The sequence below is a fragment of the Solea senegalensis genome, linkage group LG11 (assembly GCF_019176455.1).
Source record: "Solea senegalensis isolate Sse05_10M linkage group LG11, IFAPA_SoseM_1, whole genome shotgun sequence".
NCBI classification, from domain to species: domain Eukaryota; kingdom Metazoa; phylum Chordata; class Actinopteri; order Pleuronectiformes; family Soleidae; genus Solea; species Solea senegalensis.
This window is the reverse complement of record NC_058031.1, coordinates 24631688-24656074: the sequence shown is the minus strand read 5'-3', so window position 1 is coordinate 24656074 and position 24387 is coordinate 24631688. Positions and strand designations below refer to the sequence as shown.

General features: G+C 44.2%; 1 protein-coding gene across 1 annotated transcript in view; it reads right to left on the bottom strand.

The window, feature by feature from the left end:
• The window catches only part of LOC122776883, a 54367-nt gene that overhangs the window by 4748 nt on the left and 25232 nt on the right, over window positions 1–24387 (bottom strand). The window contains exons 2-8 of the mRNA XM_044037645.1: window positions 14927–15057; window positions 10794–10848; window positions 10597–10687; window positions 10064–10491; window positions 9552–9740; window positions 7965–8123; window positions 4958–5092 (exon numbers count right to left, since the gene is read on the bottom strand). Coding sequence (XP_043893580.1) covers window positions 4958–5092; window positions 7965–8123; window positions 9552–9740; window positions 10064–10491; window positions 10597–10687; window positions 10794–10848; window positions 14927–15036 — 1167 coding nt within the window. The 5' untranslated portion in view covers window positions 15037–15057. The remainder of the gene's footprint in view (window positions 1–4957; window positions 5093–7964; window positions 8124–9551; window positions 9741–10063; window positions 10492–10596; window positions 10688–10793; window positions 10849–14926; window positions 15058–24387) is intronic.

The window sequence follows — 24387 nt, the reverse complement described above, 5'->3', positions numbered from 1 at the left end:
AAAACACAAGAATGGGATCCATTAAAAGTGTTTCAGTGCTCTCACTGTTCTCTATGGACAAAAAGCCAATCAAATAACATAAAACATCATCTGTCATTGTGACAGATGATCACTGAGGAGGATCTGAAACATGCACAACATGAAATGAGAGGACTGCTTTTATTAGCATGAGGTCGTCTGGAGAACTGGGATAATCCAGTGCTGTGACCTCTGGTGTCAAAATTCCACATGTGCAGCTCGAGAGCAGAGGATTGTGGGATATGGTCATGTTTACCTTCCGCGTTGACACTTGCAGCTGTGCTCTGGTGGCCCTGAGTAACACTGGCTCTACAATCTAAACTCACCTCTCTCTGTGTTCATGTGCTCACTTTGCCTTTACCTTACACCACCCCAGAGACCCTGGTGTGTGTGTGCGTGTGTGCGTGTGTGCGTGTGTGCGCGTGTGCGCGTGTGTGCGCGCGTGTGCACAGATACGCTGCAGCTCTCTACAGCAGAGGAAGGAAGTCACAAGAAGATAAGGGGGTTTTAGAACTGGGCTGCAGCTGTTGAGGAAGCCAGAGCATCTCCTCCCTCTGCCTTGACTCTACCGTCTGTCCCTTGTGACGCTGCTTCAGCTCAAAGTCATGAAGTCCATCATTCATGGAAACTTCATCAACTGTCACCTCACTTTGTCAACAGTTTGCTTACAGCAGCTGATATTCATCCCGTCTAATATCCAGAGAGAGAGAGAGAGAGAGAGAGAGAGAGAGAGAGAGAGAGAGAGAGGGGAGAGAGAGAGAGGAGGGGAGAGAGGGAGGGATAGAGGGAGGCAGAGGGGAAGAGAGAGGGACAGAGAGAGAGGGAGAGAGAGGGAGAGGGAGGGAGAGAGAGGGGGAGAGAGAGAGAGGAGCAGAGGAGAGGGGAGAGAGGGAGAGGGAGGGAGGGAGAGAGAGGAGCAGAGGAGAAGGGGAAAGAGGGAGAGGGAGGGAGAGAGGGGAGGGAGAGGGGAAGAGAGAGGGAGGGAGAGAGAGAGAGAGTGCAAAGGAGAGGGAGGGAGAGAGAGAGAGAGAGAGTGAGTGGGAGTAGATGTAGGTGGGAGTGGCCTGGCTGACAGCCTCCAGAGCATGTTCGGGCAACAACAACATAACTGATGGAAAAACACACCAACTTAGAGAAAGAGAAAAAAAAGTTTGAGAAATAAAAATAAAATGAGAGATTGCAGAAAGAGGAGGAGTTTAACCAAAGAGCAGATTTAACCAGTTCATCTCCAACACGCTGCAGCTTCTCCACTGGTTTCATAAAGAAACTTACCAGCAGCTTCAAACCCGTCAGAAGTGCCAAAACAGTATAAAAGCTGAAACAACAGCAATTAAATCCATATAAAAACAAATCAAATCATTGAAAAGACAAAACATGGTTAAAATAACTAGCATAGTACTAGCATAGTACCTGGTACCAGGTACTTTTTTATGACCTCTCTCTAAGCATGACGTCGTCAGACTGTCGGCCACTGATTGGTCAGGGTGTCGTCACAGGAAGAGACGTCCCACACAAGAATCAAGCCCAACTGTAAATCACTTCAAAAGACTTCACCTAAAAACCTAAAAACATTATGTAACAGAGGAGTCTGTGTGTTTCGTGACTGTGAGACGCTGTGTTTCAGTCCAGTGACTGAGGAACAACTGAACTGTTACTATAATGTTACACTGAAAACAACAAGTCACATGTTTGTGTGTGGAAAACAAAGCAGTGATGACTCCACCCACGAGGCATCACTGATGCTCAGGTCCAGGTGAATACAACCGGACCCAAACCTATCCAAGCCGAGCCAAACCTCAATGTTTCCTGCCCCAGGTTTTTATGTCACTTCTGGATTCAGCAGCTGAAGATGATATTTTAAAGGAGAAGCGTGCAAAACATACATATATGTTCTGTATATATAGAAATCTATGTTATTTAATTTAATACATTTTCTCTCATCTATGTTCTAAAGTTAAGTTTACTGTCACGTTCCCATCAGCAATGAAAGGGTTACTGTCCTGAAACATATTATCCAATCAGAATCGTCCGTGTCTATTAGGCCCGGTTATCTGGCTCATTGATTGGTTAGGACTTCTTGAATCCCAGAGAAGGCCAAGCTATGTGGGGTGTTTTTGGAGAGTGATGGGTAAATTGACCAATCACGGTTTGATTTTAAGTGGGCGGGCCAAAAACAAAAGATCCGAACAGCGCAGGTCTAACTGTAGACCACGCCCCCAGAGTGCTGAGAGAGGTTGAGAGAGCGGTGTTGTGGCTAGCTTGATAGCATCGCCTTTGTCAAAGCCGCACTTCATTGTATCTTAAAAAAGAGTCATTGTGCATTTGAAATTGTATTGTAGTTTGAAGACGCTCATGAACTGATTTGTCAATGTGTGCATGGTTTGTTGTGCACAGTGATTTCATAGCGCTGTCCATGGTGATGAAATGAGCAGCGTCATGGGGCGACCTCATTTTATATTTCCAGATGTTGGCTATGTTTGCACTGAGTATGTTTATTTTATTTCAACTATGTAGCCATAATGGCCTCCAGTTTTATGAAGTTACTGTTGAGAATGTATCTTGTTGCGCGGAATGTTATTATTATGGTTATGGTCTTTTTATTTGTTTACATACTTGTCATCGTTAATTAATTAGAATTGCAGTTTAACACTTTCAATTCATTGTACTGTTGCTTTTCTTTTCGCGATTATTTATTTTCTCGGCAATGATGGCTGAGGTGAAGGCCCAGCTATAGTGCTCACGGTGCGCACTATAAATACACACATATATGTATTATTGAATGAAAGTCTGAATATATGGAATGAAACATGTTGTCACTTCCTGTTTCCACTGGCGTTACGCTGTGTTTCTCCTGCTCTCTACTGTCGGAGTATCTCTGCGATTATTTCTCATTGAATGTTTTTTCTTTATTTTCATGATTATTTACAATAAAGGCATCAACACTATGAATGAACACATATGGAATTATGTAGTAAACTCCAAAGATGTTTTATATTTGACCCTTTCTTTGATTCCTGCTTTGCACACTCTCGGCCTTCTCTCCACGAGCTTCATGAGGTCGTCGCCTGAAATGGTTTTCCAACAGTCTTGACGGAGTTCCCGGAGATACTGAGCACTTCACTCTGCGCTCCATCTCATCCCAAACCATCTCCTCTGGGTTCAGGTCAGGTGACCGTGGAGGCCAGCACTCCATCACTCTCCTTCTTGGTCAAATAGCCCTCACACAGCCTGGAGGTGTGTTTGGACTCATTGTCCTGTTGTCCTGTTAGCCATGCTAGATCAGTCTGCCTTCAATTCTGAATAAATCCCCAACAGTGTCAACAGCAAAGCGCCCCCACACCATCACACCTCCTCCATGCTTCACGGTGGGAACCATCCATGTAGAGACCATCGTCCCACAAAGACACGGCGGGTGGAACCAAAGATCTCTAATTTGGACTCATCAGACCAAAGCACAGAATTCCACTGGTCTAATGTCCATCCCTTGTGTTTCTTGGCCCTGACAAATCTCTTCTGCTTGTTGCTTTTCCTCAGTAGTGTTTTTTTAGCAGCTGTTTGACCATAAAGGCCTGATTGGCTCAGTCTCCTCTGAACAGTTGATGTAGAGATGTGTCTCATTCATCTGGGCTCTGATCTGAGCTGCTGGGATGAACTTAGATGAACTTGCTCCTCAGCAGCAGACGTGACTCTTGGTCTTCCTTTCCTGGGCCGGTCCTCATGTGAGCCAGTTTCCTCGTAGCACTTGATGGTTTTTGTGACTGCACTTGGGGACACGTTTCTGGACGGACTGACCTTCATTTGTCAAAGTAATGATGGACTGTGGTTTCTCTTTACTGAGCTGATTGGTTCTTGCCAATAATATGAATTCTAAGAGTTGTCAGCTGTGTACCAACCTGATTTCTGCACAACACAATTGATGAACCCTGACAAGGCTGTGAAGTGAGAACCATTTCAGGTATTTATACATCATGAAGCTCAATGAGAGAAGGCCGAGGGTTTGCAGAGCTGTCAACAAAGCAAAGGGAGGAATCTAAAATATAAAACATCTTTGGACTTATTTCACACTTTTTTCTTTACTACACAAATTTTAGTCATTTCTCTATGTGATAGTTTTAGTATTATGATTGTGATAGATAAGTATTGGACATTGCCTATGGCAGAAACCTTTTATCTCCATATTTTCAACAGTTTTTTTTCATGACTTGATGCCGACTTCATCACAGAAGAGTGTCATAAGTTGTGAAAATTAAATGTCCTCCGCGGGTTGGAGGTGGTTTACAGCGAACCTGAACCTCCTGCCCGCCGGCTGCCCCCCTCACCGGGGGTTGCCGCATCACGTCGCCAGGGCGGGGAGCGGCCCACGTAAATCAGGCACCAGGGGTGATGTCGCAACCCACCTGACCCGTCTTAAAACGGACCAAGTCATTTTTAGGTTTTGATTGACAGATTACACGCACAACAAGCAGAAATGTCGCGCACTCTGAACGCCTGACAAACCGCACACTGACATTTACGTCCATTCTCGTCTCACACGTCATGTTTTCGTCATCAAGGATGAGATGTTCATCTGGTCACCGTCTCGTTATGGTCATGAAAAAAAGGGGCGTCAACGTTCATCGTTGATGAAAACAACACTGGTGTGCATTAGTTCATAGACTTGATGCCTTCAGTGAGAATCTACAATCTAAATAGTCATGAAAATACAGAAAAAACATGAAACGAGAAGGTGTGTCCAAACGTTTGACTGTCACAGTTCACAGACAGAGGTTTGGAAATTCCGATTGATGCAATGAAACCTCTGAGTGTAAGCAAATAACCTCCTATAACAAGGCGGCTCACATCTGTCACAGACACCTGTCCATCTTCTGATTGTTTCCCTTCCTGTCCTCTGTGCACACACACACACACACACACACACACACACACACAGGTATATTACCTCCTGCGCAGTAGGAGGAGCTGGGTGCCCCTGTCCATTCTCTCCACGGTGCAGAGGAGGGTGCAGGGTGATGATGTCATCATCCTCCGGAGGCTTCCAGATGTACTGCTCCCCGTTGCCAATGAAAACTGCCTCCTGGTGAACAGTGTTGATCACATGATCGTATTATAAGCTGTAACAGGAGCATGTGAGCGTCTGCTGTTAATATGAAGAACAAACTGGAATAATGTGTGAATGACACGGACTGTGATGCTAATGGTTTAGCATCTAGCTGAGAGTTAGCAACATCATCATCATCATTCAGCTCATTCAGTGACAGACTGATCCATCACAGAGACACTTAAACGTGTTTTTATTTATTTGATATATATTTGATCTTTCTAACTCTGAAGTATATTACCTTTCTTTTTCATTTTTTCATTTTTCTTCTTTATTTTTCTCTGGGAACCCTCTGGGACCTCTTCATAGAACCCTCAGGGTCCCTAGACCTGTTATTGATAAACTACTACAATGGTTTCTGTGCTGTGGGCGAACAGATATCAGATGTCACTGACAGCTTCGACCAGGAGGGGGTTGGACTATGTAAATGTGATGATTGTGTAAATCTTTGAGGCTAAAATCCTCCCTACATTCAAATGGCCACACAATTAGAAATCCCATTTTTATAATCTGTAAAAGAACTCAAAACGCCCCTCAGCCTCCTTGTTCCTGGTTTTTCCATGGCTCGGCACAAATGGTTCAAATTCTTTTGGCAGCTCCTGTGTCTCTGCAGGTTTTCAGAGTGTACGGTTAGAAAAGGCCGTCTAAAAGTGAGATAAAGCAGCAAATATCTTTTAAAGCTGCACTACAGTGTGTAGCTGCGAGATAAATACTTATATTCCATTATAATCATTATCAAATGAGTTCACACTATGCTAAAGAAGTAAATCAGCACCACACAATGTGAATATACTGCTCAAAAACCTGGTTGATCAGCAGTTTGATGGAATAAACACATCTAGTCCCCGCCCAACCCTGCACTGCTACTGTATAAACACAAACGCTCCCTCAGTCAGGTCTGATAGTATTGCTTGACAGATTTCTGCTCATGGAGCCCAAACAGAGACAGAATTATTAATCACAGTCATTTTTTGTGAGAGCAAGCGTGTGTGGTTCTTGGCACAGTTTGACCAACAGGGGGCGCAAGCAGCTCAGGCACCACTGACTCGTCAAAGCCCACTTTGACCTGAGCTGCCCAGTGAGGCAGTGGATGTGCAGAGAAGAGGAGAGCGTGGGAATCACAGTTGTATGGTTGTGTTACTGCGGTGTTCAGTGTCACTGCATGAGCCGTGATCAGTTGTTGAGTTTCATGACGAGTTCATTAGCGTCGCCTCACTCTCTGACCAAAGTGTTTTTTTTACACTAATCCTTCCATGTGACAAACAGAGCCGCTGTTAATGCTACTGTGGAGACAACTTCAGCCAGACTCCAGAGACCGTAACCGCCATCAACTTTGTGACTTACTGGAGTAAAAGTTTACTAAAGCCCGACATAAAACTAGAGCTGCCGATGTGAAGAAAATCAGAATAATCACAGGTTTCACAGAGCCACAGTTCCACTGAACCATCGATTCCTTTAACACTCAGCAGTGATGACTTCATCAACTTCTGTGTGAATAAAATAACATCAATTAGAGTAAAAATGATCATCTCCTCCCTCATAGTGGGACTGACTCATCTTTTAGCACAAGAGCTTTAGAAGCAGCAGGTGTTTCTCCCTGAGTCAACATCATCCTGTCAGTTAGATCCTATCCCCACCAAACTGTTTAAAGATGTGTTTCCTTTAATGAACTCAAATTAATCTATCCTTATTAACTGGATATGTGCCCCAAACGTTTAAAATAGCAGTTATTAAACCCCTTCTCAAAAAAGTGACTCTTGTGAACCTAAATCTAATCTTCCCTTTGTCTCTAAAATCTTACAAAAGGCAGTTGCTAATCAATGATGTGCAGTAACAGCCTGTTTGAAGATTTTCAGTCAGGTTTTAGATTAAACCATAGCACAGAAACAGCACTAAAAGTTAGTAACTCGGATAATGGTCTAGTCTCTTTACTTGTCCTCCTGGTAGATCTTAGTGCTGATGACTGAATTAATGAATCCTAACAGACCACTTAGGTCACAAAATACAGCAGAATGGGAGGCGGAGCCTTCAGTTACCAGGCTCCTCCTCTCCTGTGGAACCAGCTCACAATGACAGTTCAGGAGGCGGAGCCTCTCTCTGTATTTAAAGTTAGACTTAAAACTTTTCTTTTTGATAAAGCTTATAGTTAGAGCTGGTTCAGGGAAACCTGGACCATCTCTTAGTTATGCTGCTATAGACCTAGACTGCACTCTCTCAGACTCACTCTCTCACACTCACACTCTCACATTCAAGGTATGAATATGACTTCATTATAACCTTGTTCTTTCTCTCCCTAGTTTGTGTCTTTCCTTCCTTCCCTCTCTGTCTCTCTGTGTCCTCATCTTGCAGGCTGCAGGATCCAGATCCAACTATTTTTTATCATACATATCATCACAAATATTATTATGCTACAATTAGCTGCTCTGCTGCTGCTTACAGTATATAAATGACATCATAGTTGTATAAACATGTCATCACTGACTGTATACACCTGTTGTTGTGTATCTGCTGCTGGTTTCTCTCTTCTGTATCTCCCCCTCCTCTCCTCTGTCCCCCATTTTTCCTTTCACCCCAACCTGTCGAGGCAGATGCTGCACGTGTGTGAGTTCTGTCAGAGATTTTCTTTATTTGTTTGCTCATTATTGTGAACTGTTGTGTTTCTCTGCTCTCCATCATGTTGTCTGTGTTATACAAATACAATTGAACAGAACTGTTCAAGTCTCTCAATGATTGTTTTGTTTGTGGACAGTGCCCTCTAGTGGCGAGCAGGCAGCCTCACAGAGGTGCTTTGGTAAAAGTCCAGAGGCTGAGGTTGACTGCGAGCATATTGAAGCCATAATTGTCGTACCTTTGGGAAAGAGTGCAGGTGAAACGGCTCCAGTGAATTCAGTGGGATCTCTTGACTGCGATGCAGCAGCGGATGAGCAGCCGCGGGTGAATCGCTCACAGTGGCCTGGCTGTCTGACTGGCTGTCGGCCGCGCTGTTGTCCTTCCTGGCCTTGTCAACCTTTCAAATATTGAAACAATAGAAAGAAATATATGAATAAAAACGTTCAAACAAAGAACTCAAGCAGCAATGTCATCACGATTTTTAAATGTTTCATATTCATGGTACAGCTGTGTTCATTTTACTCGTCGAAATAACAGTTTAAGTGTGAACAGCTGAGTGTTTGCCATCGTTTGCAGGTTTATGAAATCCAACATGATTAACACGACAGGACTTTTTACACCACAGGTGATTTTTATCACGCAGAGCCCACAGCTCGCTCTGAGAGTGACTGCAGTCACGGTGCACCTACTTCAGTATCCATGGATACAGTGGGTCACGTGACATGAACGAGAAAATCTCCCGTTACCTCTGCACAGTGTCGTCTTCACACAGAACAAACATGATGTTACTGATAATCTCATTCATTCATTCAAATCATTCACAATTTAGAGTACACAAATGAACCTAATCCCAACTCTGTATATTTTTAGATTATGGGTGGACCAACATTTTTTTTCCAGTGGACCACCAAAATATAAAAAAATAAAAAATAACTTCACAAAAGACGCAGGTTGTATCTGATCATGTGAGATTCTGCTTGAGTACTAATTATGACTTCCTTCTCATAATAGTACAACTTCATTTCAGTTTGGCCCTAATACCATTTCAAAATAAAAGTCTGTGTGGATGTGCTTCACACGTTAAATGCTATTAATGTGAAGGTGCAGTCTGTGTCTCAGTATAACTCTAATACATGTATCTGAGCCACCACTGAGCCAGGTTCAGACCTCAGAGGTTGACCGTCTCCCACCACTCTGAAGTGTAAACAAAGTCTCAGTGGTCATGTGAATGGTGGTCAGAAAGGTCCTCATTTACCCAGGAATCAGAAGTGTCTGCTGTGTGTCACACAACTTACTGGCTGTATTTCAAGAAACTTCGTTTCTAATATTGCCTTGTTGAGGCTTTTTGTTCAAAATAGTTAAGAATCTGTTATTGAATATGTATTTGTTTTAGTTATATGGTGAGATTTAACGCTCATACCCTTCACCTCTGAGTATCATGTCGTGTAGAGCCCTGATCAACCCAGGCATCAGGGCTCAAAAGGTCACTGAGTGGTTTTTATAATATAAACCATCCATGAACTAGACCGATATCAGATTTCTTGACAATAGGATTAAATTCTTAAAGGGTTTACATTTTCAATGATTGGTTAACGTTAACTTTAATTCCCAGCGATATTTAAAAGTAAAGTTATTTGTTTTTTTTAATGGAGTCAGATTAAATAAATATTTACTTTACTTTATTTTGAAAATCCTCTTCCTAACGCCGCAAAGAGAGATTGTTACATGCTGCCAGATAATTCCCCCCCTACAAGATCAAGACCGATACCATAAAAAGAAAACTATGTTGAAACAGAACTGAACTTGTTGATGAGTTTAAAATTACCTTCCTGAACTTGCGTAAGGACGCGTACTCAGCTGCAGTTGTATCCTGAATGGCCAGGGAGTTAACAGAGGACAGAGGAGACCTGGTGACCCTGGTCAGCCTGGTACCTCGTCCACTCATCACACCATTTAAGGTGCCGTTGCCCCTGCCGTTGCCCCTGCCGTTGCCCCTGCCGTTGCCCCTGCCACCCTGCAATGAAAAATTAAGATACAATAAGAACAAGAGCAGGTGTCACACGTCTGTCTGGGTCTAAATCCTGCACCAATCTAAACTGACCTAGGACGAAAGGCGCAGTACACCCTTATATATAATGTCTATCTAACTCATCTCAACCTTCATTTATAATCCTGTCCATACTTCCACATCTGTGTCACACATCTCACATATCTCACACACACACACACACACACACACACACACACGCACAAGTGTCTGTGCCTCATACAGACACAAAGACCTTGTGTATGTAAGCAGCTAGTACATTTCATGTATATACTGTACAGTACACGTACATTGCCGTGCCCATTTCCGTTGCGGCCTCCGTTGGTGTGAGCGGGGGGGCTCTGAGCGGCTCTGATGACAGCAGGACTGCTGGTCGATGTGGTGGGTGGAGCAGCGGGGACCTTGCTGTCAACTTCTCGGACACCCACGCTCTCGTAGAGGCCGTCATCCTGGCAGTGGACTGGCGTGACGTTGTTACGCAGGCCCACCTCAGTGTACGTATGGTCTCTGGCCTCCCCGCCTCCTGCACCACCTCCTCCTCCTCCTCCCCCTCCTGCCCCATCTCCTCCCGTTTCCCCCCCCTCCCCTTGGCTGGATCCCTGGGGACTCGTTGGGATGTGGGGAAGCTGGCGCCCATGGGAGGGCCTCAGGTCAGTCTGTGAGCAGCGGCTGTGGAGGAGCAGGAGGTCCATACTGGCGGGGCGGCTCTTACTGACAGCTGCACACCGAGGGTGGGGGGGGTGACAAGAGTGAAGTGGTGCCACAGCTCAGGGTTGTTAATCATATACTGTCACATACAAACTGTCAATGCAAAATCACTTACAATTTCCATTGCAGGGAAAGCGATTGATCTCGTGCAGCCTGGTGTCAGACTTGCTCATGGAGTTCAGTTTTGGGTGGCGAAGTGTTCCCTGCTGACTCACACACACAAGCATGCAATCACCATAAAGTGCATGTGCCTCTGCACACACAACCAGGGAGGAGGCTTCACAGGGGGAGGCAAATGAAAGCATGACTCACCATATTTACAGACGTCCCTTTCTCTCCAGCTGGAGGATGCTTGCTCTTCCTTTTCCTGAAAACATGAAAGCAGAGAGAGAGAGAGAGAGAGAGAGAGAGAGAGAACATAGTGACGATCAGCCTGTCAAAGTCAAATAGGGACTTTGTTTATTACAACAACAACAACAACAACAACAACTGTTAACTTCTGCACACATATGCGCTGTATGAATGTTTGAGGGAATGGGTGTGAATGGATGATTTGCAAAACTGTAGTGTAAAGCAGCTTTGAGTGGTCATCAAGACTAGAGAAGGGCTGTTTACCATTTACTGACTGGGGCATAGAGGTGTCCTGTCCTATGTCCAGTTCTGCACTGATGCGGCCCTGCTTAGAGCCCAGAATGCTGTCTACAATTCGGGGAAACCGGAAATAACTGAAAAAGGGAATCCAGCTGGCAAAATAGAGGTGTCAACAGTGCATGGAGGAGCACTGGAGAGGCATAAAGACCATAACAGATTACAGCCAGCAGCAAACCCTCCCTGACACCCTGAACACTTTGTTATCCAGCAGCAGAGAGACTGCACATCTTCACCAGTCAGAGGAGCAGCGTCAGCATCTCATCCTGCAGCTTCACCAAGTGAGGTCCATCCTGAGGATGCTCAACACCAACAGAGCTGCAGAACCAGCATTGAGACTGTGTGCTAGCAGAGGTTTTTCTTGAGATCGGAACCAGTGTTTGTTAGTGACGTAACGACCAGGTCTCACCACTCCTCTGAACAGCAGCTCCTCCTGGTGTGGGCACTGGTCCGGGCACATCCGGTCGCGTACATTGAACCACAGAAGAAGAAGAACGTCCGTCTTTGGAGAAGCTGAGCATATTATCTCCTAAGAAAAGTTTGGTGCTTGCTCTGTTGTTGTTTGTAATAACCAACACCAGACACTCCACAGGCATCATCTCTCTGTTATGCTAATTCCAGCATACCAGCCCCTGCTCACCAGATAAAAGCCTGCTGTGAAGAAGGTGTGGCCCGAGGGAGCTATGTCTGCACTTCAGGACTGTTTTGAGTGCACTGAGTGGGACATGTTCAGAGAGGCTGCAACAGACAGTCAACAGATGTGGAGGAGTATGCTGCATCTGTGACCAGCTACATTCAGTGGTGCATGGAGGAGGCCATAGTAGAAAAGACAATAGTCACACAAGCCAACCAGAAACCTTGGATGACTAAGGAGGTGCGCACAAGACTGAGGGAGCACAATGCTGCCTTCAAATCTGGTGACGCAGTGGCACTCAGAACAGCCAGGGCCAATCTGAACTGGGCCATCAAGGCAGCAAAACGTGCCCACAGTCAGAAGATCCAAGGTTTCTTTCATGACCCCAGCAACTCCAGACAACTGTGGCAGGGCATCAAGACCGTCACAGACCACCACAAAGCCATACTCTCACCCTGCCGAGATGACATCAGCTTCCTCAATGAGCGCAACAACTTCTTTGGGAGATTAGAAGCTCTGAACAACACCCCTGCGAGGAAAGCCACCCCCCACCCCGATGAACAGGCACTCAGGCTCGAAACCACTACTGTACGGAGAGCCCTGAGAAAAGTAAACGCACGGAAAGCTTCAGGCCCTGATAACATCCCAGAACGGCTGATAAAGGAGTGTGCAGACTAGCTGGCCCACGTGCTCACAGACATTTTCAACACGTCACTGATCCAGGCCGTTGTCCCCACGATTATCCAAGTGCCCAAGAAACCTTTATGACTTTCCCCCGTTGCACTAACAATGACCATCATGAAGTGCTTTGAGCGGTGGTCAAGGACCACATCACCTCCATACTGCCCCCATCATTTGACCCGTTCCAGTTTGCTTACCAGCCTAACTGCTCCACTGAGGATACCATCGCCACTGCTCTCCACCTGAGCCTGGAGCACCTGGAGGACAAGAACACCTAAGTGCGGATGCTGTTTCTGGACTTCAGCTCAACATTCAACACGATCATCCCCCAGGACCTGGTACTCAAATTGGGCAACTGGCTGCTGGATTTCCTCACCGACAAAACCCAGTCTGTCCGTGTGGGTAACAATACCTCAAGTGTCATCTCCCTGAGCACTGCACAGCTCTGTGTCCTGAGCCCTGCTGTTCACCCTGATGACCCACGACTGTTGTCCCAGGTACAACACCAACCACATCCTGAAATATGCGGACGACACAACAGTTGTGGGCCTCATTCAGGACAACAACGAACTGGCCTACAGAGTCAAGGTTGTGTCAAGGTTTGTGTTGCACAATGGATCATATTGCTTTAATGATTAGATTCAGTGATGTGGATGCAAATGAATTGAAACTGTTGTTTTAATCAACAGTTTGTATTATTCAGCATCAGTACAGAACTGAAATGACGGCTACAGGGGAACTCAATCAATCCACCTTTATTTAATGGGAGCATTGGAAAGACGTTTTTCATTAACTAAAAAGTTACTTTCTCAGTAACAAATTACTTTTTGGTTTAAGTAACTGAGTTACATATTTACAAAGTAACTGTAACTAGTTACTACTTTTCAGTAACTAGCACAACACTGCTGGCCAATCACAACGCAGTCTGTGTTCTGGGACAGTGATCATCACAACATAATCACTTCATCCTTGAGTCCAAGAGAAGGTTTCTATTAAATTCCCTCAGTGTTTTTGAAATATTATTTTCTCAAGAAAAAATAGAGCATGACCTTTGCCCCACCCAGTCCATCTTTAATAAATCAAACATTTGAAGGATCTCTTCAAATGTTTTTTGACATATGAAGAGAAAGGGACAGACAGATGAAGGGACAAGTAAAAAACTATGGATGCTGCGAGTGTGACATGGAGACATGGACGAGATATGAACGAGTGATGAGCGGGTGAACAACTGAACACCCGGCTCTTTCCCCTGCTGGGATTTTTCATTCTTCAGATCTTCAAATCACAATTGTGTGCTTTTATGTCCATGACACGAGCTGGTTTGACATTTCAGTTCTCTACATCCTTATCTGTGTATCCCATGGCAACAGTGCATCGCAGTGCAGGCTCTGATTGGTCCCTCGGGGTTGTGTGTGTGTGTGTGTGTGTGAAGGGGAGAAAAGCATGCCGTTTCATTTGACTTGTCTCCTTTCTCTTAAAACTACAGGGTGTTCCACTGCTTTACTCTGCTGAGGCTGCTTTCTGACTGATCTGTTAACCGTTAACGTTCATTACTGCCCATCAGAGCAGGGGATGACAGATATGGAGAGGATGGATGGAAGGGAATAGAAAGAAGGGTGAGGAAGAGACACAGAGAAGAAAGAGTGGATGATCAGAGTGATCTGAGCCGTGATTTGTACCAGAAACCAGATTTAACACATGCAACAGTTTATGGCAAGTGTGGGGATGTTAAAATAAAATATTAACGTTCTTAGTAGTTATTTTTATAAAATGAATACACACTTTGTTTTAACAAGTTATTCTTGGAAAATAAAATAAAATGTTTTATGTCATCTTTCATTTTAATAGTTATTCTTATTCTTGACAAAAGTCACTCAAGGCAGCAAAGAACCTTTGGGGGTCGAGGAAGTCGAGGACATAAAAGTTTCTGTTGCAACAGAAAAACATCCTAGCGCTGGTTGATGAGGTGAAAGCTCTTCAGATGGAGAACGAGGAAAATGGCAAACCTAGAGCAGAACACCAGGCTGAACCACGTTATCGTCACAGCGCTGCTGATTACTGGTGACCACTGACAGCGGAGGGGAGTTCTACAGAGCAACAGGTGGCGTGTTTCCAGCAGAGCAAAGGAATCCGAATGGACTGTGCCAACATCGAGGCAGGAGAAGCACCAGCCACAAGCCAGCTGGGATTTTACCATTTGTCAGCAGCTCGGCACATCTGGTGTGTTGCTGATCACAACCAGATGTGGAAAATAGAACAAGACAACAATTGTGGTCGGTGCTGCACAGAGTTTGTGTTGCATCAGCAGCAGCATCAGCAGCAGCAAATAAAACACTGCGCTTCGATCAACGGGATAATGTATATCGGGCTTAAAGACCCGCGGGCCGGGTCGGTTTGTAATTTTCACACATGGAGCAGCTGCGTAGGGACACTTCTACTCATTGGTCAAGCTCTAGCTACTTTTTCTTCCACCCTCTCTTACCTTTGGCAGCCGACGCAGACAAGGACGATGAGGATCGTGACCACAAAGGCGGACGCCGCTGCGATGGCTCCCAACAGGAGCAGGGTCTCGCCCCCCTCGCTTTTATCCATGACAGGTGTGCACAGGAAAACCTGCAGACATGAAGGACGGGGAAGTTTGAGTGACATGAGAGAGGATCAAGTGATAAATGGTGTGCGAGGACGTGCATGCATACATGCATGTGCCTGCTCTGCCTCTGGCTTTTTGTCATCGTCTCTTTCTGAGTTTCTATTTTTGACTCACCAGTATAATATTTCACAGGAAATAGAGCACCTTACAAAAGCAGTCAGTGTGAGCGTGCCAAAAAAGGATTCATCACACTTTTGTGATCAAACAACACTGTAACATAGAGCTTCTTCTGTTGGTTTGTCACGGAACAAAAAAAATCCACGAGCTCTCAAAGCTTTTCATTTCCTGACAGAATCTTTTTTTTCTTTTTTTTTGATCTTTGAACAACAAACACTCAAACGCTCAAAATATGATTTACAGCTTTAAACTGTGGTGGATAAAGAGCTGAGTACGTGACGTACGTAATGCTTTCACCTCTCTGACACCTCAAGTCTTTTCATTCCACACACATTTTCGCACTCATAGACATAATGCATTTTCTTGCCCCTTTACCTAACCTTAATCATCACAACTAAATATAGAACCCAAACGCTAGTTTAACCTAAAACCAATTCTAACTCCCAAAAATCCCTTTGAGATTTGAGGACCAGACAAAATGTCCTCACTTTTCCCAAAATATCAGAGAGAGCTCTCTGAGAATGATGTCTTATCTCACAAAGATACACACACACACACACACACACACACACACACACACACACACACACACACACACACACCTCAGTCAGACTAAAATAACTGAGGAGATTTGCATATTCCTTGTAGACTACACATTTATGTAAAGTACTTTGACAGCACCTTTAATGAAAGGCCTTGCAGCATTGTGTTGGTGTTTGAGACATGTGACATACAAACTGTATTTATTTACCGTCCTACTCAGTGTTGTCATTTACCCATCACATGTTATAGGAATGAGTCCCTTCAGTTCTGGTGACTAACAATGAACAACAATGAATAAACAAATGTTTGCGTCAAATAAATTATAGGATTTTAGCTTCTCCAAGATGACCAGGTTGAGGAGGGCTAAGAGAACCCTTTGCAAGGAAGCTAGGACTAGACGTAAGAGGGTAAGCCGTTCACCTTCTACCTTCTCCCAGACATAGAGTGTCCAAGAATCTTTCCATGAATGGGGAATGGGGAGGACAGGGTCAGCGTTCTATAGTGTGACAAGTTCTTCAGTGTTTGTGGGTCGCAACCAGTTTACCACTGGAGATGCATGTCTCTGGTCAGGTTACAGCTAGAGGAACAACATCATTAACATCCTTCTCAAATCACTCTCACTGATCCAGAAGCCTTTGACAGTACTTGCATCCACCACATGGAAGCTTATAAGGTTCTTTCCCAGCTTGATAGCAGTCACCATGAAGATGTTTGTTGGTTTGCCTTGATATTGCATCAGCATTTGAGTGTTGTTGGTCTGCTCAGTGCTTGATATGGACGGCATACTGATGTAACAGAGTTAAAAATACACTTTGCAATTTAATTCAAATTCACAATTCACAATTCCTGGTGAATTTTATTCTCAGTTAGAGTTAATTTTATTTACAGTTAATTGTGTTTCCTCTGTAAATCACTTTTCTGCAATGCACCTTTACTGTTACCTTTCCGATCCTCCTGGGCTTTAGTTGTGCTGCTGCTGTTTTAGGTTGTCATTGTACAGTTTACAGTGAAACTCTTAATGTATGCTGTTCTCAGACATGTTTACTAGCTAACCATGCTATTGTTGTGTCATTTATACCACTAATTTAAGTTTTATAGCAGTTTTAATGTAGCGTTTTGGCATGAGTTATCTTAATTGCTCCACTCGGTGCCACGTGATGTTGTGCATGTGGGGACAGGAGGTTCAGAATGGGAACCAGAGGACAACTATGTGTTTTGTTGTCTTCTGCAGACACGATTAAAGGCTGAAAAGAGTCTTGAGAGTTGTCATCCTTGGCCTTGATCACACATATGTACACAGATTCTGCAATGTCAAGACTCACTCAGCTCTTCCAACCAGCACGCCAACTGCCCTTCAGGGTATTTGAAAGCGAACAGCCAGGTAAGACTGCCATGACCTGTTCACAGCAGAAGCTGCGTGTAGCGAACAACAGCCACCAACTCAAGTCTGGTGGTTAGATGCATCGGTGTCAAGTCATGTATGTGCCAGGACTGGTGCACTTGTTGCAGTTGTTGTTGCCTGTCTCTTTTTGAAGTGGCACTTTGATGCTTCAGCTTCCACCCAGAGGTTTGAAGAAGCTTCAACATCTGTGCAAGCAGGTCCAGGCTCTCATCCACTCCTCTACCAAAAACAATAACAACAGTGTTCCTCACTAGAGTCCTCTGAGGACCAACTCCACTTTTGTTCTTGTTGTTGTCGTCTTTGTCGAGGTAGAGTTGAAAGAAATGTGTTTTTAGTCGGTGGCGGAAGATGTGGAGGCTTTCCGCTGTCCAGATGTTGATGGGCAGCTGGTTCCACCATTTGGGAGCGAGGACAGTGAACAGTCTTGAGTTCTGTGAATGCCTCTGTGATCCTCTCAGTGAGGGGGCAGAAAGCTGGTTTGCCGATGCAGAGCGGAGTGGGCGGGCTGGGGTGTAGGTTTTGATCATGTCCTGGATGTAGGCTGGACCGGTTCCGTTTGTAGCATGGAACGCAAGCACTAGAGTCTTGAAGCGGATGCGAGCAGCTACAGGAAGCCAGTGAAGGGAGCGGAGGAGCGGTGTAGTGTGGGAGAACTTTGGTAAGTTGAAGACCAGTCGAGCTGCTGCATTCTGGATGAGTTGCAGAGGTCGTATGGCACGCGCAGGGAGACCAGCCAGGAGGGAGTTGCAGTAATCCAAGCGTGAGATGACAAGAGCCTGGACCAGAACCTGTGCCGTCTTCTGGCTTAGAAGAGGCCGTATCCTTCTGATGTTGTGCAACATGTATCTGCAAGATCGAGCTGTTGCAGCAATGTAGGCAGTGAGGGAGAGATGGTCATCAAGTGTCACACCCAGGTTCCTTGCGGTGTGAGAAGGAGTTACCACAGAGTTGTCGAGGGTGATGGTCAGGTCACTGGTGGGAGAGCCCTTTCCTGGGAGAAAAAGAAACTCAGTCTTGTCGAGATTGAGTTTCAGGTGATGGTCAGACATCCACTGAGAGATGTCAGTCAGACAAGCGGTGATCCGTTCTGCTACCTGTGTGTCGGAGCTGGGAAAAGAGAGAATGAGTTGGGTGTCATCGGCGTAGCTGTGATAGGAAAAACCATGAGAGAGAATAACAGAACCAAGAGAGTTGGTGTATAGAGAGAAGAGGAGAGGGCCCAAGACAGAACCCTGAGGGACCCCAGTAGCTAGAGGACAGGGGTCAGACATGGATCCTCTCCAGGTTACTCTGTATGTTTGGTTTTGAAGATAGGACGAGAGTAGGGTAAGTGCAGAGCCTGAGACACCTAGTTCTTGAAGGGAGGAAGTAAGGATCTGGTGGTTAACTGTGTCAAACGCTGCAGAAAGGTCCAAGAGGATGAGCACAGAGGAGAGAGAGGCAGCCCTGGCAGTGTGGAGTTGCTCAGTGACAGCAAGAAGTGCAGTTTCGGTCGAGTGACCTGCTTTAAAACCAGACTGAAGAGGATCAAGAAGGTTGTTCCGGTGAAGGTAGGAGGAGAGTTGATTAAAGATAGCACGCTCCAGAGTTTTGGAGAGAAAAGGAAGAAGACAGACAGGTCTGTAGTTATTTACTTCAGACGGGTCAAGGGTGGGTTTTTTAAGGAGGGGGGTCACTCTGGCCTCTTTAAGAGAGTCCGGAAAGCAACCAGATGATAGAGATGTGTTAATGAGGTGGGTGAGGAAAGGAAGAAGATCAGACTTGGGGCGTTGCATTAGCAGCAGCTGGACACAATGTTGTTGATGTTCTTCTGTTGCTGTCGTGCTAGCATCACTAACTCAGGAAAAAAAATACTACTCTTCCAATTACCAGTGATGGCACATGTTCAGGCTCCTTCTCCAGAACAGACTTAGTATTTTGTTCATGTGAGCTAAGTGGGTCTTCTGAATGGGCTGCGATAAGGAGCACACTTTAAACACGTGAAGGTGTATTTGAGGAAGGGAGGGTGTGAACAGTTAGGGAGGGAGGGAGGAAAAAGAGAGGAGGTGAAGACAAAGCAGGAAAGCCTGGGAGAATGTATGATGAGTGCAGAGAGAGAGTGAGAGAGGAAAAGAAGGAAGAGGCAAGTAGAAGGAGGTCATTATCGCCCTCCCCCCTCCATTCTGAAATATTCAGTGGAGAAACACTAGAACGTCATGCAGTGGAGATGTGAGGCTTACAAGTGTGGAGCGGGAGTCTGGAGGAGGAGATGCACATGACATGCTCCCCCTGCTGCACACACACACTCAGGAATCTGTCTTCATTTCACAGGATCATGAGGGAAAATGATGATCGTGATAATAAGAGCAAATTGAGAAGGATGATGATGATGATGATAGTAGTGATCGCCCTGCTGACGCCCGCCAGTGCTGCTGCAGAATAAACTAGTAAATAGATTAGGGTGGATGGTGAGCTGATGAGTTTGAAAGGTGGTGCTGATAATGAGGTCAAAGTGAGAGCTGCAAAAGATGTGTGTGTAGAAGCGTGGATGCAGCACGCAGGATGCAGCGGTGCAGAGCAACCACAGGGTGGAAGGTTTCCTCTGTGCATCTCCTGAGAACACACACATGCAAAAATACACACACAGCAGGAAGTGGTAAGATTGTTGCATTAAAAATCTTTGGATTACACAATCTAACTCAAGCTAGAGCTTGGTTTAACCCTCAGATGTGCGCCTGGGCGTCTCTGCAGCCTCTTCATTATGCAACATCTGCTCAACAAAAAGCTAAATATAGTCTCCTGGTGGAAAAGGTTGTTGAAAAGAAAATCACCGGTTTTAAAAAGCTGAGTGAGGATATTGATATTCTTCTTCATATGGTACATGAGGCACATTTTCATGTCCACCATGACGGAGAGACATGCATGTTTATATAAGCAGTGCTTCAGCTGTGTTACAGTAAAACACAAATGTTATCAGGAGAACAAGAACAAAATTATTTCCATGATTAATTCCTTTCAACTTCATGTATTCATGTTATTTATGCACATACATCTGAACTAAAGCTCTGCAAATATCGCAGTCTTTGGGAAATACTGACAATCATATAAGAATATATAAGAAAATAAAATGTCTGCTTAAGTGCAGGATTTGAGTTCTTTTGTGTTCACTGTGATTTACCATTAAACCACTGTTTCCATCTTCTGCTTAAGCTGGAGGAGACAATTTTGTGTTATGGTGATAGAAAAATGACACCATCCACATTTCTATTGAACGCCTGTGAGCTTTGCTTCCACAGTGTTTTTCCTCTTGCCCCCAGGAAAGGTTTGGTGTAGCGTACAGTATGTACTACAGCATCTAGAGTGGTTTGGGGGTTTTCTGAATGAATGCCTTGTTGATGGAAAACGTTTTCTGAAGACAAAGAAAAACATTGCTCATGTTCTGATCAGTGTCCGTGTGGATAAGACCTAACTTCTCTTGCAAAAAAGTTCACGGATGTTATAAATCGAGTGAGAAGTACAAGATTTGTTTTCCCATAACTCAAATCAACTTATTTTTGCCACCAGTGGAGTTGCCACCTGACTATTTCCAATTTCATGTCTATGATCTCAAAAGGTTTTGATGTATTCCTGCATTGATTGATCATTTGTTGCACCACTAATTACATATCGCTTCGTTAATACTTGAATGTTTGTCTGGTTTACTTTTATTGGTGACTCTCCCACAGCTCTGTGTTTTTCCCTTTTTTTAAATGGCTTTCTCTGGGTAGTTGTTGCTTAAACTTGTCACCCCCAAAAGCTGCCTCAAAAATCCTCCTCTCGCTCTCTTTTTCTCAGCAGTGGATTAAAAAAGAATTGTAGCCAGACATTCACAATACTAATGTGAGCACAGCTTTCAGCTTTCGCTGTCATCACATTAGGACAAATCCAACTGAGCGATTATTATCAGGAGCAACAATGGAATAAAACCCTCGAGGAAAGACGATCAGCTGCGTTGAAAGGGAGGCTGAAATAAATTCAATTAACTAAACAAGTCCCACTTTAGAAAGCTTTTAGGAACCACAGTCACAGGTCACATCACCTCCTCACCCACCTGTGAGTCACTTTATTCAAATCAATTCATCATGGGATTGATGGTCAATACACATGCAGTCTGTGATGGACGGAAATAAGAGAAACAGAGGATGTGAGAGTGTAGAGGACAAAATGTCTTCCAAGTTCATCATCAGACCTCAGACACCGGATGACAACCGGATTACAGCCGAGAAATCACATCATGTCCAATCTAAGGCCCTGTGGGACGCCGCTGCGCATGACAAAACAGGGTGAAGGTACGACAAACGGAAAGAAGGGTGAGGGAGAGAATGAGGGAGAGTAACCTGCTGACATGTTTGCCTTCATGTCATTGACTTCCATTCATTTGGACAGCCTACCAAAGTCCTTATCCCTAACCGAAACCAGGACCAGTTAATGCCTAACCCTAACCTCACAACAATTCAAATCTTTCTCCTGAACTTCACCATTTCCTGAGAAATGAGGTCTTGCCTCATTAGGACCAGGTCTCTATGTGTTAGGGATGAGCCAATACGATACTCAGTATCTGTAACGGTCCAATACTGGTCAAAATCACTGGGTCGGATTATTGGACAAATAAAAATGTAAAATCAAATACAATCCAAACAAACCATACAACTTGAAAACAAAAACAACAACAATATTTTATTTGGATAGTTTTTGATATTACAATGTGTTTTTCAATGTCAGATTTCTTCTTCATGTCCATCTTATTTCAGTTTTCTATCAAATTATTACTGGTTTTCAGTTTCAACTTACTGGCAGGGTTTTGACGTGAAGGGGCGTGTTTGAGGGGAGGGACTAGGAATGTGTGAACGTGGTTTATTACGTGTCTGCAGTACCAGAGACCACTCTGTGTTTGTTCCCCTTATTAACGATGGAACTCCCAAACCACCGGTCACCTGTTTCTCTCTGCCATTGTTTTTCACATAGAACTTTGCAGTATTAAAATTAAAATGAACTTCATGCTTTGTGTCATGCTGACTTAGCAATGTCTACTGGAACAAGCGCTAACATTAGCTAGACTCTTCTTTTCTTTCTTTGCATTGAGATTAATGAATGCTGCCTTTTATTGAATTTTGGCAGCCATTTTGTTTTCTTTTGAGGACGTCAAGGGCTGGATGAAGTTGTTCTATGTTCTAAGTCATCATAGTTCAGGCTACATAATCATACTTAATACCATAACAAAGTTTATTAGTGTGTGATTTACAATGTTTTGAAGAAGGTTCATTCTGGGCCTCAATGTTGTGGGATGGATGTACAGTTGCATAGTCCATTTTAGTCAGGAGGCTACTTTTAGTTGTAATATTTCATTTTGAGGTTTTTTATCCGGGCCATGAATACATGAATCGTTACATTTGTCTGTTTCAAAGATGTCAGCCCCCTGCCCCCGTCCTGAAGGCCTCAAAATCTAAAAGCTAAATCATTAGCATCACATTCAACATGTCATTCACACATTATTCAAGCACATCATGATGGTTTGTTATTCATATTAATAGCAGATGTTCACATGCTCCTGATACGATCATCTGTTCAAACACAAATGTTCCATGTGTGTAACATTTGCATTTTAAAACCACAATACTGAGCTAGCTAATAACAATGTAGCCACATAATGTTCTGAAATGCACAGCGGATTATTAAAAGCATGAAGACACATTTTTAATCCCTGTATGTGACTTTGAATGAAGACTAAGGTAACATAGATTAACAACGTTGTCATCTCAGAAGCTAGTTTAAATGCTAACGCATTAGCATAAAGCCCGCTAGCACAGCAGAAGCGAGATTGGCGTTGGCATGACCAGAAGCCTCTGTCTTTGTTAAGTACAGCAACGTACAACGATTTGTGCTATAACACCAGGATTTAGTTCTCCTGCAGTGTGTTTTTCCCTGTCCATCGTCATTCAACAGTGAAAACACACACAGCTTCTCTAAGCAGCAGTCACAGTAATAAGCAGCAGTCACAGTAATAAGCAGCAGTCACAGGGAGGAGCCTCAGCAGCAGCAGCTGTATATTAAGTAGTCAACAAAAGCACAGGAATGTGATGTCGCCATTCACCCCGATCAAACAACTTTAATTCACATACAAAGTTTATGGTTTTAAGACCCACAATACTGTGATTTGAAGCATGTAGTGGCTTCTTTGAAACTCCAACTTGCATAATTTTGAAATAAACCGAAAATCCCTCATTTTGAAAAAAAAACAAACAAACTTTGTTTACTTGGTTTGCTCTGGGCCGACTTCTTGCTACTTTTGCCGTGGTGGTCACATTTGATTGTTTATTGAGGAATCTTTGTGAATATGGACAAAAATGGCCAGCGTGGTGTTACCAAAAGAAAAAGGGGTTAGTCCCGAGGACATTCATGCTGACATGGTTGCTACATTAGGCGATGATGCTCCAGCTTTATCAACTCAGTAGTTGACAAATAAATCTAAGAGGGGTAGAGAGAGCCTTCAAGATGACCCAAAGTCAGTATGTCATGATGGATGACAGACGTTTGATTGTTCAGATAGACAATGATGTAATTATCCCATGAGAACATTCTGAACACAATGAACTTGGCATGTTTAAGTTTCTACTCGGTTGGTGCCACAGCAGGCTGCTCATGTCACAGGAGAACATGGCACCATTGAGTATTGGATCCATCACTTTGAACCAGTGGGAATGTATCAAATATATATAAAGTTTAATAGCAGAATCAGAATAGCTGTGACTATCAGGAGATCTTCTATATCAAGAGCATAGAGGGCTGCCCACGGAAGAAGTATGTAGACTGCAGGGGAGACTATGCAGAAATATTTCAACCATAGAAGAAGAAGAACTACTCTTGTTGTAGCTGCTGAGCGTATCGGTTGAGAACATGTGGAAAAAAGGTTCAGCGAGTGTTTGCTCAGTTCTGGGTTGTGATAAACAATAGCAGACGCTCCACAAGCTCCCCGCCAATGGGCAAAGAATCTTTCATATTTGATGAGAATATTCCTGCTACATTTCCTAAATACCTCCATGTATGCGGAGTTACACAAACTGCAATATAAAGCAGGACACAGCACCAAACTTCACCTAAAGGAAGGAGCAGTGCCAACAATGCGTGTATTACAATATTTACAAACCGTAAAACTGTCTTTGTGTGCTTGTTCTGTCGTTCTGTTCTGCTGATAGCCGGCTACAGGCTAAGCTAC